The sequence below is a fragment of the Vulpes lagopus genome, chromosome 1, assembly GCF_018345385.1.
Source record: "Vulpes lagopus strain Blue_001 chromosome 1, ASM1834538v1, whole genome shotgun sequence".
Taxonomy (NCBI): domain Eukaryota; kingdom Metazoa; phylum Chordata; class Mammalia; order Carnivora; family Canidae; genus Vulpes; species Vulpes lagopus.
Window position 1 is genome coordinate 132,597,240 of NC_054824.1, and position 15,774 is coordinate 132,613,013.

Here is a 15,774-nt window from a genome sequence, read left to right on the forward strand (position 1 = left end):
GGCTCCCTGTGGGGGGCCCAATGCAGGACTTGATCCCAGGACCCAGAGATCACGACTTGAGCCAAAGGCAGACACTCAACCACTGAGCCACCCGGGTGCCCCAAGCCCCAGAATTTTATCTGAATAGAAAGAAAACATTCATTTGTAGCATTTTAAAAAATTATTTTGATACTTAATGATTTCTGAATACTCTGCTGTATGTTCCGTTCTGCAAGATTTCCTCTCCACTAACTAGTAAACACTTATGGGGTTCCTAAACTCACACTTGGCTACTACATGAATCACAAATGTAGTTTGGTTCCCTTTCTGCAAATTCCATTAGGTCATAAGCAGATAGGCCATCAGGACCTGAGGGCATAGCATGTGGACTTGGTGTAGGTGACTTCCTGTCTTGGCAGATGTGCCAACCCTGGCCTCTGTGCACCTTGCCTCTTGCCAGATACCTGCAAAGCCACAGCCCCAAGTTCTATACTCAGGTAATGTATTTGGGTCCACACTTTATTTCTGACTAGACCCATCTCATTTTGCAGATAGTATCTTAAAAGGGGATAGATTCAGGGTTTAGGGTATCTGTTGACTGTTTAATAACCAGTTACAAAGGCTTTAGGGCCTATTCTGAGCTTCTGGCTAGGAATTCTGAGCTTAAGGATATGTCATTGGAATAAAGTGCTTAAATGAGAAGGTCTTGAAAGTGCCTTAAATGCTTAACTCTTTGTTGTTAAAATATTCAGTATATTTTCAGTATGGTAAGCTGGGAAACAGTGTGACAAAGCTCTATAAGTTATCTTACCAATTTCTAATTCAGGTTTAATAACCAGCATCCACTTCTAGAACATATATTTATGCTTTTTTAGCAGAAAATGAAACAAATAGAATGGAGCATGTTTTTCTAACTCCCTTTGTAATTTAAATCCTGAGGTTTGGAAATTGTTTTCTTTTTATGGTTGTTGAATTTTTAGAAGCAGAGTAGGAATTTGGAGATTTCTTTTTTTCTTGGAATACTTTTATTTCTACTTAATAAGCAGCATATTTGACCTTCTAAGTATAGTTCTTGTGTTTCTCTAAGTACAATAAAACGTGAAAGGAGTTCCAGTTTGCTCTAATGTGCAAAATTATTGAGAAACTGGCTTGTATTCCTTTTCCATACATCTGGAAGTTACATTTTATCTAAAGCCCAGATACCCGAGTTCTGTACCAGCCGACTCCACACTTTCTCTGTGGGTCAGCCTAGAAAATTAAAAAAAAAAAAAAAAAGAAAGAAAGAAAGAAAGAAAGAAAGAAAGAAAGAAAGAAAGGCAAAGTTCTATGCTGACAGTATCGTGCCACCCCTCCCTCAGGCTCAGCCTCCCTGGCATGGAGGTGACACTGGATCCCCAAGTGGTTGATGGAAACTGGAGGCTTAGTCCCTGAAACCGAGGCTTGACCTGACAAATGTCACATCCCTAGGTCAAAAGGCATCTCTGTTCCTCTGAAGGCTCATGGCCTCTCTTTCGTGCTGAGTAAGAATGGAGTGCAAAATGATAGTTGCAGCAGAAAGTGAAGCTCAGCCCAGGCGTCCCCAACAGGCACTAAATACTTAAGAGAAACACAGTTCACAGCTGGCTGCACGTTCTTGTCCTGCCTTTATAACAAAGGGGTTGTCTCAGAGTCCTGTTAAATACTGTGATTTAGCTACATGTTTTAAAGCAATATAAAGCATAATTTATTATAATGGACCAGTGTTAAAATAGAATACCAGTATTCCCTAGAATGTAATTATATAAAAAGTAGGTAACGTGTAGCTCAAAGACTGAATCTAGACCCCCCACGTGTTTCCCCTATCCCTAAGGAAGTGGTATTATTTATGGGAGCATGAACTCAAAAGTTATCACATAGCTCTTCTCTTCCATGGAAGCCCACAGGCAGCTGGATCAGCTCCAAGTTGGTTCTACTGACTCTCCCTCTCCACTTTCACGGCTGTCTTCTGGCTGGTGCTCTCTGTCCTCAGCCACCTGGCCCTGAGGGCTTCCAGCACAGATAACACTCAGCTGTGTGGTGTGGAGGGGTTCTGAGTCCTCTCTCAACAGCAAGAGGACCATCTCCTTGAAGGCAGGGCCATGACTTTGTTATCCTTTCATAGAACCTTGTTGGGGGCTGGGCATCTGGAAAGCACTCAATGTTGTTGAAAGAAGCAGCTCAGCATCTGGGATGGGAAGGATCTTAAACAGAATCAGCTATTTCACCACCGTCCAGGTTCTGAATTTCTTCTGGAGTAGCCTTAGCAGGTGGCCACTCAGAACCTCTAGATGTGAGGAAGTTGCCATTTGTCTCTGAGCCACCACTTCTGAGACTGACTCCTTTAACTGTTTTATGACTGTTTGCTCTTATCTTCTCACATGATCCATGTATCTTCAGAATGAAAATCAATTCTTACTGACTTCCCTTCAGTGTTAGACAGATGGGCAAATGTTTGAGCCTGTAAGTCACTGTAGGTGAAACCTGTCGTTAGAACATGAGGGAGTAGCAGACAGAGCAGAAAACCCAACAGTTCAGATTGGAGGGACACTGCCTTGTGGCTTTGAAGGGCCCCCTTCAGTTGCTGAGCCACACTGCGGTGTGTATGCTGGCTCCTGAGTAGCTTGCTCCCACCTTTGTCATTTGTGGTCCTTGCTCTAGCTGCCATGCTGGGCTTGCCTCGCCTGTCTGTCACCCTCCTGTGGTGTGTCCCTTTCCAGTGGATGCGGGCTGGCAATCACCATAGCTATTCCTATTAGAATGTGTCTAAGATCAGCACAGTGGCACCAAGTGTGGGTTTTTAAGAGCTTTGAGATCAGCAGCATGTTTGGACTTGGAGGAATGGGTGTGTGGCCTCCACTGTGGCTGTTCCAAGGCTTTGGAGGGTTTTGACTACATTCCAGATACTTGTGGGCATCAAATTAAATGATTTCTGGATAAATAAAGGTTGATGCAGAAACCTTTTAAAGTAATGTGCTGTTATTACTTTCAAGTCTCTACAGTAATGCTAATAAGGTATTTCTGGGGAGGAGTCCTGCTGGACATATTTGGTGATTAGTTAGGACATGCTTGCAATTAGTATCATGCATTTCCATAAATTCACATTCTGCCCCTTTTTCAAAAGTGGTTTAACTATTGAACATTTTTATTAATTTCACATAGGGAGGCTTCCAAAGGCACCTAAATGTAAACTTAGACTCAATAGAAGCCTAAAATCATGAATCAGAAGAGTTTGGAAATTTTTTAAAATAAAAATATAATGCCAAAAGAGCTCCAAACAGAGCATTTACAGCAAAGGAGAAGCAGACATGAACAGACATGTTGAGACCGATAAAAAAAAAAAAGACTTTGCTAGAAAACAGTGTTTGTTTGTTTGTTATAAATTAGTTTAATGAAGGAGAATGGCGAAAGGGGTTCTGGGTCCCTGGGACTGTGTTGGCTAAGATCTGTGACCACAGAGATGTTCAGGAGGGACGTTGGTGAGACAGGCACAACACCCCGCCGCCCCCCCCCCCCCCCCCCCCCCGCCCTCCTGAGACCAGCGCATGCAGGTAGCCAGGTGGGCAGCAGCCAGGATCTTGCCCAGGAAGGCACTGACAAGGCTTAATCTACTCAATAATAGTCCGCCCACTGAGGAAGTTGCCTGGGCTTGCTAGGTTGTTTTATTTACTTGAAGAACTGTCTACAGCCCTAAACATACAAAGATAGAACAGTTCATTATGCCTTGCCTTTCCCTTCTACCCCCAACCTTGTGGTTGAAAAAAGTACTCTGGGATTCAGTGTGTTCCTCTTCTGGGAGCAGAGGACTGAATGCAGAGGACCCAAGTTATGTAGGTAGAAACCCTCTAAAGAGTTCAAAGCCTTCTAAAGAATTCCGTTTGCAGTGTGGTAAGGAACATAACGGTGAGAACAGAGGCCCAAGGCACTGCTGGTCCTCAGTGTGATTGTGGAGGGACCCCAGCTTTGCTGAGGACTAGGGGGATGGCAGCTGGGGCTGAGATGGCACCCTCTGCTGATGTGAGGGGGTGCATTTGGGGAACAAGCCTCAGATGCCTTCCTGACTGATCATCGGCTCTGGGACAGATGCTGTTTCTGGTGTGTCAGATAAAACACCTCTGCTGCCAGGTGACTAATGTTCTCGTTGGGGGCAGTAGAGGAATGTCAGGTGTAGCAATTTCAGGTCATGATAAAGGATGTGAGAGGTATAAGGCGTTGATATGAGAGTGACCAAGGGGCCCCTTTGGGTGAAGTGGTTAGGAAGGCACTTCCCACGAGGGAAAATTTCTCACATCTGAAGAATGATAAAAGGCCAGTCCTGTGGTGACTGTTTCTAGGCAGGGAATAGCCACTGAGAAGGCTTGAGCTGTGAACGAGCTTTGGTAGGTTGAAAACACAGTCATGTGATGGCAGAGAGGTAGATGGTGGGAACACACTGGGCAGAAGGAGAGTGACAGATGAGCCAGGACGTAACGCCTGTGGGAGTGGGTTCCATCCTGGGCTCGGGGAGCCATGCGGGGAGGTTGAGGGTACAGTGGTCACTCTGGCTACAGTTTGTAGAATGGACATTAGGGGGAGGTGGGAACAAGTCTGGAAGTCCTGAAGAGGCTCTCTTGAGGGAAGCTCTGACCACGCTGGTGGATGGATCTGTTGTGGGAATGGGGTGAGAAAAGTCCCCACCAGCCACTTGGTGTGTGGCTGACATGCTGAGTGGAGGGAACAGGCTGGAATGGTAGGTGGGATGGAGTGAGCCCATGTGAGATGAAGGGTTCTCTTTTGACCACCTGAATTTGAGGTGCTGTTAGCATATGAGTAGCCATGTCCTGGGTCAGGGGGCTGTCAGAGCCCAGGATTTTGGTCAGGCCTGGGGTGCAACAGTTTGCACTGAGTCACAGATAGAATGTAAAACCAAGAGACTGAATGGACTCACTTAGAGTGTACGGAAAGAGAAAGAAAGAATGCAGAGTGGACTCTGCAGCCTTCCCCCACCTAAAGATGGAGTACCCTAGAAGGAGCCAGCAAAGGAGTGGCCATTCAGGTTGGAGACTGCGGTCAGCCATGGTGACAGGAAACTGTTCTTGGAGGAAGTAGTTGTGTCATATGCTGTTGGGGATTGAAACGAGTGAAGAAATAACTATTGGATTTAACAATATGGAGGCTGTTGGCAACCCTAACAAGAGAAATGTCATTTGCACGGTGGTGATGGAAACCCTATCAGATTGGGTTGAGGAGTCTGTAGAAAATGAGGAAGTGGAGCGAGTGGCAGTCCTTTTGAGAAGTTTTCCTATAAAGGGGAGCTGAGAACCAAGACACTGGCTGGAGAGAGATGTGGAATCAAGGAGAAGAATCAGGGAAGTATGCCCAAGGAGAAGGGTCAAGAGAGTAGAGGTGTTTGCCTGACTTTGGGGAAGTAACTTGATACAGGTGGTGTTTTTACACTATTCACTCTGGAATAGTGAGGAATACTTGAGGCTCCAAGTTTCTTATAAAATCTACATGTGTCCCTATCCCTAGTATTTTGATGTGAGCTGTTGCCTTCAGGAAGCCCTGGGTCTTCCTTGGAGGAAATGGAGGTCCTGGAGCTGATTCTTTACAACGAAGGTGATAAAGTTGAGGGGTCGTGCATTGACTGGTCATGAACTGATTCATTCATTCAGTGAGCAAACATCACAGAGCCCACTCCGTGCCAAATGCAGTTCCTGGTCCTGCAGACATGATGCAGATAAGCCCCCCTCCCCTTGAAAGTGTTACTCTCTGTGGGGGTGGGGCATTGTCAAGCAAATTGCTGGGGCTGGGCTGGGTAGCCTGGGGCAGGCTCCTTATTTCTTAGATGCATGATTTGAACCCATTTACAGGAGAGAGCTGGTGGGTAAGTTTCTTTAGAAAGAAGTTCTTGGGTGAGATGAGCCCTGGGTGTTAATACTAGGTTGGCAAATTGAATTTAAATAAAATTTAAAAAGAGTTTCTTGGAAGATGGGGCTCAGGGAAGGGACACTATAGGTAATGAGTTGTGGCAGCAGCATTTGGGGGAATGGGGGGAGGGGTGACCTGGAACCCCCACCCAAGACTGCCACAGGTAGCCCCCAGGGCCAGCTAAGCTTCAGCTGGGAAGCTTGGGAATTTCTCTGGGCAGGTAACCTGTGGTTTGTGTGATGGAAGGCCCCAGGGCTGTGTGTGGCTCCTTACAAATGCTGTGCCCTGGGCCTAGCAGGATGGGACTTGGTTCAGATTCCTGCTTGCCTCAGTTCAGTGGTTTGGCTCTGGGTAAGGCCTTTACCCTGCTGTGCCTACTTCTTACCAGAAAAAGGAGGATTGTGATTGTTCCTATCTCACAGTGTTCTAGTCCGGATAAAATGAATCAACCAACATGGCAAGTGCTATCTTTTTTGCTGAGAGGCTGCAGGGTGTGAGCTCTGGACCCAGAGGCCTTGGGATCGAATTCTGGTTCTATTTCTGGCTGTGGGCAGGATAGTCTGTGCCTCAGTTTCCTAATCTGTGCAATGGGGATAATATCAATTCCTGTTTCTGAGGCATCTGGCAAAGGAATCTGTGTGCTTGCCGAGTTCTCCTGGCCAAAGCCAGCACTGGGTGCCAGCCTGCCTTCAGGTGTACACAGACCGTCCACAGCTACATGATGCTTTTCTCTTTTCTGGGCAGTTCCGGCTGGTGGTGAAGACAGCCCTGAAGCTGCTGCTCGTCTTTGTGGAGTACTCGGAGTCAAATGCACCTCTTCTGATTCAAGCTGTCTCTGCTGTTGACACCAAAAGGGGTAAGTGGTCCCCACCCACTATTTCATCAAGGTAGACATGTCTACTCTAGGCAGGTTTCCATTTTTAACATGTTCATAACAGAATTGAGAATGAACAGAATTCCATTTGTGTGGACTCCCCGCTGCAGGAAACATATTTTTTAGAATTGTGAGTATACAAAGATCAGGGATTGAACATGGATTTTAGCTATGAAAGGGAAAGTATTCATGGCCTTACCCAGGACAGGTCAGACTCTGAGCTTGTGTTTATGCCCTGTTCTTAGTGCCCTCCACTGAACCCATAGAACCAGCTCCTCCTCTCCTTTCCCATTTTGTCCAGGTCACCCTGGCTCCTTTCTCCCCTTCTCTCACACAAGCTTTATTGGCTCTGACTCTCAGAATGTTCTCCTTTTTTTCCTTTCATCTCATGTCCTCCTACTGGGGGCCCTCTCCATCTGTCACCTGGCATTACGTCCCTGAAGTGCGACCCTCACCTCTGCTATTGGGAGATTCTTTTAAAACAAAAATTTGGTCACATCGTTTCCCTGCTGGTGGCTTCCCAAGGCCCACAGAATTAGGTCCAAACCCTGTAACTCATCCTTCACCATCCATCCCCTGTCTACTTGCCGCTCCCACTGCCCCTTCCCTATCTTGGGCTAGTGACATGCACTCAGAGCCCATATGTTGTTGTCATTGACATTTCTGATGAGTGTGTGCCCTGCCAGATGGTGGCAGAGTCTTTGGCTCTCTTCTTGGTGTCCCAGCACTGAGCTGAGCAGTGGGCAGGCAGGCCTTCCATATGCACTTGACAAAAAAAAGGACTTTGGATTTGGCTTAGCGTGTGGCCCCTGTAATACTGTAAAGCCCAAAGTTAAAATGTTAGGGGCTTTTGATTTTGTCCTCTTAAAAAAAATGTTTGGGCCTCTTTTCTGGTAGGACATTATTATTACTATGATCATCCCCATAAAGACCCAGTGAAAAGCAAAACCTTGATAACATTTATTTTTCTTTTTACAACACTCATGCTCTCTATAGAAAGAAAGTATAAAGGAGATTATAATGAATCACCACCTCCAGTCTCACCAGACAGAAATAATTATTAACATGTTGGTATATTTCTTTACAGTTTCATGTATATGTTTCTGTGCACACACTTAGCCAAGTACAATTGTCAAGGACAAGAGGCCTAATAGCACTCTTCGATTCCAACTATTTGTATCTCTGACTCAGCATTGCTCAGAGACCCACCTTTCAGTGCTGCATCAAAGGTGAAGGAAAGTAGCTCACTTATTAATTCAATAGTTTGAATATAAGTTAATGAAAGCCATCCAAGGCCATAAATTGAGTTCCCATACCTTTTCCATGAATGCACAGGCAAATGTCAGCACCAGGCATGATGGATCGTAGGCTGGATGTAACTCTAGGCCTGTGCATGGGGGTGGGTGGGTGTGAGAGAGACAAACTCTTATGTGTGGACAGAGACTGTGAATCTGGAACATGGGTCACAGACCAGGGCAGGCTTGTTTTTTTTCTTTCTACCATAGCATGTTTCCATCTGGTGCCAGATTTTAAATCTCTTATGGCCAAGAGCAGATTATAGGGCCAGCTGAGAATCCTTAATGAAGGTAGTCAGTGGCTCAGAAACCGGGGTTTGTGTTTCTAAAGCCAATTAATGAAGTTTAGGGTCAGAGGTGGGTGTATGGGAAGACAGCGAGGCAGACCCTTTTATTGGTCCTCAGAGAGATTATACTCCATCCCCCAACTCCAGGGATTACTTTAGGACAGTTAATGGACTCCTTGTTTTCCTGCCCTAAATTTCAAATAACCCATGGGTCCTTCTCATCGAGGCTGTATTTAAGGGATAAGCCTTTTCACGGCCTTGGGGGTCCCTCTTTGGCTTCATTGAGTTGGGAGTTTAGAGTTTCCTTCCTTGGACTTCACATTCTCTGAAGGGTTTGTTGGTTGGAGTTGCGGGTACAGGAATGAACCTGAGATAATCCAGGGCTTGGTACCTACATCAAAGCCCCCATCTATCAGCCCAGTCAGAGGCTCTCTGTTGTCTTCAGTGTCTCCTTCAAGACACTATTATGGTCAACTTTATCAATTTGTAAAAAAAAAAAAAAAAAAAAAGGTAGCTAATAGATGGTTTTCTTAGCTTGATGGTTTTGCCTATAAAATTTCTTAATTCTTGGCAGCTACTGCCATCTGTCTGCTACTGAGAGCTAGCAACTGAAAAAAAGCAATACTAACGGAAAAACTCAGACATAGCACATCACGTGGTTCAGTAGCATGTTCCTCTGTGGACATGTGTGGTCTTGGCCGTGATTTTTTAATGCATACATATAACATCATCCTATTTGCCTGCTAGTAAAATTGTTCCTGAGCTCTATGATGGAATTAAACATCTAAATATGTCATGGTGCTCTGCAGAGAGCACCGTGACTCCCAGGTGTGTTTCCACCTGGCAGGTTTAGAAGCAACTCTTCACTCCCCTCTCAGCTGGGGGAAGTGCTATACAGAGGTGCCAGAGGTGACTGAGGGCCAACTGAGCATGTCTGTTTGTGCACAAGTTTATAAATAAGCCATCAATTTTACTCCTCAAAGTGGCTTCAGATCCATTCCTCTATGGTGTTGGGTGGAGAATGGGCATGCTAAAGTATAGACTGGGTTTTGTTTTGTTTTAAATAGAAAGGCATTCTTTTGGACGATGAAAACTGTCAGATTTTTTAAAATTAGCAGAGAAAACCAACAAATAAGCTATGAGTCCTGAAAAATCACCACCACCTACAGCAGATGAAGTCCAGAACAAATTCCTCCAGTTGCTTTATAAATATTACGCATGCTGTGTGGGGGTTAACCAGAAGGAGTGTGGGAGTGGGATTCTGGAAGTGGGGATGGTTTGTCCTTTGGCCAGGAGTAGGCCAGGTATGAGCAGAGATAAAAGCTGAGGAGTCTAAGTCCATCATAGGGATTAATAACTATGAATTAAGGAAAATTAAATATGCCCCATTTGAATCAGGCAATTGGTACATTTGCTCAGGGGTTGGTATGGAAAGGTGAACCGGTGCTAGTGTTTGAGGCATGGCATGGTATCACAGTTACCTATTCAAACTGCTAGGTCACCTCTCTCCTGGCATCTTCGGGTCACTTTCCCTTCCTAGGGGACAGGATATGGCACAAAGAAAGAAAGGCTGTGAGTGGGTACAGGCGCCTATGAGAGGGCCTTGCTCTGTCATTTTGCCATCATCACAAACTCCCTTTCATTGAGACTGTCCTTGTGGGGGGTGGCAGGAAACTGGTTGAGAACCAAACCTCTGCTCCCCTGGGAAGGTGCCCTTCCCACTGACTGTGGGTTTGCATCTCAGAGAGAGGGTGGGGCAAGTGAGCAGACTGGGGAACTTATTTTGAAATTGCAGCCATAAATCCTGAGTTCCCCTAATTGGGGTCAGCACTGCTTTTGAAGAATTTTCATTTTCATTTGAGTGTGAGGTAATGAGAGATGACATAATTCCTAAACGTGTTTGTCACACCTGATTTACGGGGAAGACAAAATCCAGCCATCCTTTCAGGCCATCCTGTGTCTGACTTCTGCTGGAGGAAATACTGATCTTGTGAAGCACTCCCAAAATTTGGTGGAAGTTGGGTGACGAAAGTCAAGCCATGTTTCCATGGTTAGCTATAGCAGGAGCATACATGCTCAGTGTGTTTTTCAGTCATATAGAAAGACATGAAACCTGCTGCCTTTCTGATGGAGTGTTAGACCAACTTTAGCATTGTGCTAAATATCAATCTTTTTTGGGTCGGGGAGGGGGAGGTAGTTACCACAGAGAGCTAAGAGGAAAGTCAGAAGGCGAACGCGTTGAGTCATCTGTTGTGTGCTTGCTTCTTCTGGGTTGAGAGAGAGGCACTGTGGTTTGGCGGGAAGAGAGGACCTGCCTGGGAGCCTGTGTAGAAGCCCTGTTGGGTAAGCGTGGGTGTCACCACCACCGTGACAATTATAGCTACTGATAATTCCAGTGCCTATTATGTAACAGACACTAGGCTAAATATTTGTTGTATAAAACTCCTTGATTCGGTAAATATTTAAGTGCCAACGATGTGCTTGAAACATCATAGGAGAAAAGGGCTCTCGTGGAGGCTGTACTCAGAGCTGGCATCTGGGGGGTGGAGCTGGAGAGAGACAGATGGTTGTAATTAAGAAAATTATTGTCTTCTAATGTACTTCAACAGCGCTAAGGCAAAAAGAGTGCTTTATCTCTGTGACACCCCACAGGAGTTCTCCAAGGTTGATACGATCACTCCTATTTAGATGTATTTCCTGAGCCTCTTTTCTTTCCACTACTTTGGAAAGGGGTTTCTTTCTCTGTTATGTGAAAGGGTCAGATCATATGGTTTATGATTCTAATACAGGACCACCCGCCTCTACACGCGTGTGCGCACGCACACACACACATGCATGCACTCACACTCTGTATGGAGCAAGTTGTGGCGGGGGGATGGAGGGGGGAGTTGACCTGGACCATTTAGTTCCAGCAGGTGCAGCTTTGGGGAAGTTGGGTGACTGGTGCTTCCCGTGGGCCAGCCTGAGCCCTTCCAAGGCTGTTTTGTTGCCCCGAAATGTTTCTTCCTCTTCACCTCCTTTCTTTTGAATGTTTCCCATTTCTGGCACTAAAACAATCAAAGGAGAGTAACATTCAACTCAGCAGTGTAGGGATATATGCAAGTTTCCAGAGGTTGAAATCCATAAAAGGTAATCAGATATCACAGCTGAAGAACATGTTTTTCAACTAAATTAAGCCAGTGTTTGAGTGTTTTCATTATAAAGGATTAAATGGTGCACACATGAGCGCGTTTGTATGTGGGCGAGGATATGGTCTGGCTGTACCTCCCTCTCTCTGGGAGCCTGCCTTTGCTTCTTGGCTTTGCCTTCCCTAGGCCCTGTTTGGCTTGTGGTTCCAAAGCTCGCAACCAGAAGGCTGTTCTGGGTCCACTAGCGCTATTGGAAATGCTTTGCGTCAGTGCAGTCTCCTTCAGGCTCCCTTTGAACTGTATGTGGGTAACCCACTAGAACCCATGTTTTATGCTAGGGTTGTGTGCCGAGTGTGAATGATACTGGTTACGCTTGTCCTAAACACAGCAGAAGTACTTGGAGTGCTCTAATGGCACCTGAACAGTGAGACCCAAGGCCTACTGATCACGTTGACTGTGGTTGACTGTCATGAGGGCAGAAATGGTTTCTTTGCTGGTTTGAAGCACAGCTGAGGACTTCAGAATACTTTGATGGTAAATAGCAGCAAGGGGATATGTCAGTGGTTAATAGGTAAAAGGTCATGAGTTTGTGTTTGGAGTTAGGGTTAGAGTAGCTTGCCTCATTCTGACCAACTGGGCAGTTTTGCCAAAGGAAAATCCTCTCTGTTCACAAGGTAGGAGAGCCAATAGACCCCTATGTGAAACTCTGTGCTCCTAAGTCATAGAGTAGGTGCCTGTTCCTTTTTAAAATTCTCCTCATCTCCTTCCTTCTCTTCCTGCATTTGCCCCTCTGGTTCCTTCAAAACTGCTCCAGCTTACCCCACTTCATGCCCTCCCGTAGTTCCCCATTTACTAGTCAGACCTATTAGGTGCCAGACACTGTGCTAAGAGCAAAGAGATAAGACAGCTACCACTGCTGCCCTTTGGGGAGCTTTTTTCTCAAGGCCAGCAGATGAGCTCTGACATGACTCATCCAAGAACCTGCGTTTGGAAGCCACTGGTTTTACATTATTTCAGAATTTACTTTTATCAGTAAGAATAAGCAATATCCCTTTGAGATCTTTATAGAGAAAACAGGAAGGAGCTTCATGTTCCATGCCGCCATGCCAAAGGTGAGGCAATACCTCCCTTCAAATGTTTATCTCAGGCATAGGAAACTGTGTCCTGGTTTTGTCTGTCCTTTGTAACCTTGGCCTTGGCTGTACAGTACTGAATGTGATGGATTTTCCTGCCCTCTCTGGGAGCCAGGGAATAACCACCTCTGAGCTTTCATTTGCAGAGCCACTTCTTGTACCAGGCCCTCTGCGACCATCGGCACAAATACTGGCTAAGCATCAACAGGGTTCAAAGAACCAGCTTTTTGGTGAGGTGGGTTCTTTGTACCCTGTTGATGCTTAACCAGTATTTGTTCCTGGATTGAATCATAATATACTTCTGTTCTTGAAATGTTTGTTAGACAGATGTTTCCCCAGTATTTCTTGGAGTCCACTGTTTAAGCGAATGTAAAGATCTCCTATATCCCTTTCCTTGCAAGAGATCAGAGCATAATATGCCGATGGACATATAGAGAGCATTTATCAAGAGTTTCCACGCTCAGAGAGTGAAAATGCACATGACTGGATTTCCTCAAATTACGTATTTAATATAAAGAGAACTTTCAAGCGAATTGATAGCCATGCTGACATAGAATATACATTTTTAACTGGACAAGAATGATGTGGTGGTATATTATTGCCAAATTAGAAGCATGTTCAAGTTCACCCTAAGGGTATGCTTTGAAATTTGGTGACTGAAGACAACAGCGTCATTGGGTGATAAGTCTTTGAATAAACTGTGATATTAGTTGGATAAGGAGTATTGACTTGCTGTTTCTAATGATTTTTGCTTTACTCATAGGAGTCAAACCCTGGTCAAATATCATGGAAATCCTGGAGGAAAAAGATGGGGTCGACACAGAGCTGCTGGTTTATGCGATGACATTAGTGAACAAGGTTGGTTGATGATTGTTAAGAACTGAATTATGTCCCCTTAACTGATATGTTGAAGCCTTAACCCCTATGAACCCCTATCTGTGAATGTGACCTTATTTGGAAATAGGGTCTTTGCAGATGTAATCAAGGTAAGGTGAAGTTGTTAAGATGGGCCCTAATCCCACATGATTTAGAAGAAAAGAGACACAGAGGGAAGACAGTATATGCACATGAATATGAGGAAGATAGCTGTGTGAAGACAGAGGCAGAGATTAGAGACCAAGGAATGCCAAAGAATGCCAAGGATTGCCAGAAGCCAACATAGGATGAGGCAGAGAAGGATCCTCCTCTAGAGCCTTCAGAGAAAATTTCTGCTGTTTTAATCCAAGTTTGTGGTACATTGTTATGGCAGCCCTAGGGAACTGGTACAATGTGAAAATCTACAATTTGCCCTCCAACTAAAGGCCACCTCACGTAGGACCCCCACGATGGTGGCTGGGACCATGGCTACCAGTGTTCTTCTTTGCAAGAGAAAACCCTTTCTAGCCACATGTGATGTGGGTGCCTGCAGGCTGGTGCACATACATGTGCCTGGAGTGTCTGTGTGCTTTCTCTACTTTGGTCTTTTCTAACAAAACCAGAAAGATGACAGCATTGTATGATTACTTTTCCTATCAAGATGTCCCCTTAAAAACATTTTTCCTGAAAAATATAAATTAACAAGTTTTGGGGGTGCCTGGGTGGCCCAGTCGGTTAAACATCCAACTCTTGGTTTCAGCTCAGATCATGGTCTCAGGGTCATGAAATCAAGCCCCGTGTCAGGCTCCATGCTCAGCACGGACTCTACTTAAGATTCTTTCTTTCTTTCCCTCTCTCTGTCCCCTTTTGCCCCTCTCCTGAGCTCGCTCGCTCTCTCTTGCTCTCTCTCTCAAATAAATAATTATTTTTAAAAAGAATATAAATCATGTTTACCCTAAGAAAATAGCTTACAATCCAAGAGAAATAAAGACACTTTTGTTCCACTGCTTATTGAATTCTGACTGCTGGGGGCAGGTCCCATCCTCCTTTTATGAAGGTGACATCACCCTTGTACTCCCCCCAACACCAACACATCCTTCCTGGTCACCAGCTGGGAGGGCAGTAGCAGCAGTCTTCAGTGTCCCTCCCTGGAGAGAGTACTGATCCTATGCTGCCCTCGGACAGCCCACTCTTGGGACTGGAGTCCCTTTCTCCTTAAAACTATGGTTGGTAGGGGGTATGTCCTGCAGATTACTTTGTCCTAGACCCCAGGAATCACACCACCCACCCCAGGGGCCTGCTTTTCCTCCCCAAGCTGCTGGGCACAGGCCTACAGTACTGACTGCAATGATGGGTGGTTCTTCAGAGAAGATTCAGAATCTCTTTGTGAAATAGAACTAGGGAAACATTTCCCCTGACAAACTGGGGACACATTAGTAGAAAGTATTAGGAGAAGTCATTTCTACTGGATATTAGAGTGTTGTGCAAACTCTAAGGACTAAAACAACATGGTGCTGGCTCTTTCCTCAGAAGACAGATGATGTGAGCCAAGAAGCGCTGAAACAGCCCTCACTGCACAGAACATCTCACCCTAGAACTGAAATCAGTAAGGATGGGTCAGCTTCATTCAGGACTGGGGAGAAGCGTGTGCTAAATGGAAATAAACAAATACATACTTTGACCAATACCAAATGAATTCCAGACAGATTAAAGAATTCAGTGTAACACATCCAATGGTAGAAAAACAAGAAGTAGTAGTGAAGATGAATTTGTGTCTGGTAGATGAAAATTATTTTAATAATCAAACCTGCCAAAAAAGAATCCAAAGGGAAGGAAATTTATTTCACCGCATAAAATTATTAAAGAAAGGTCTTATTTGTAAAAATGAAAACCACAAATAAAAGCTAAGGGCAAGTGGCAAATTGGGAAAATCGCTGCAAAAAATAGGGCAAAAAATTATACAGTCCTCAATATATTAAGAGCCCAGTCGAGAAATGAAGGATATTCAACCAATTAAGATGAAAAGAAATAGATAGTAAAACAACAGACATTTTCCCCTGATTCTCGTTGGCCAGGGTTGCTTTTTAATAAAATGCCTTTGTTGATGAGGACCCAGGAAATTCTTCTATAGTCCTGGTGAGGAAGGGGCAGTACTTTTCTGTAGGATAATCCTAAAAATTCTGTTTATGTTTTCAAATGTATTTGTGAGTTGATTTTACTATATGCAGTTTTAAAGCAATTTTCTGGTTTTAAGTGTGTGTGTATGTGCATTTTTCTTTTTTTAAAGATTAAGGTCAT

The 15,774-nt window shown here is 44.8% G+C and overlaps 1 protein-coding gene across 12 annotated transcripts in view; it reads left to right on the top strand.

Annotated features, from left to right (window-relative positions):
- The window catches only part of FHOD3 (formin homology 2 domain containing 3), a 462,694-nt gene that overhangs the window by 282,176 nt on the left and 164,744 nt on the right, over nucleotides 1-15,774 (top strand). For all 12 annotated transcript variants that reach the window (XM_041743118.1, XM_041743137.1, XM_041743156.1 and 9 more), the window contains 2 exons: nucleotides 6,649-6,760; nucleotides 13,385-13,479. In XM_041743118.1, the coding sequence (XP_041599052.1) occupies nucleotides 6,649-6,760; nucleotides 13,385-13,479 (207 nt within the window). The remainder of the gene's footprint in view (nucleotides 1-6,648; nucleotides 6,761-13,384; nucleotides 13,480-15,774) is intronic.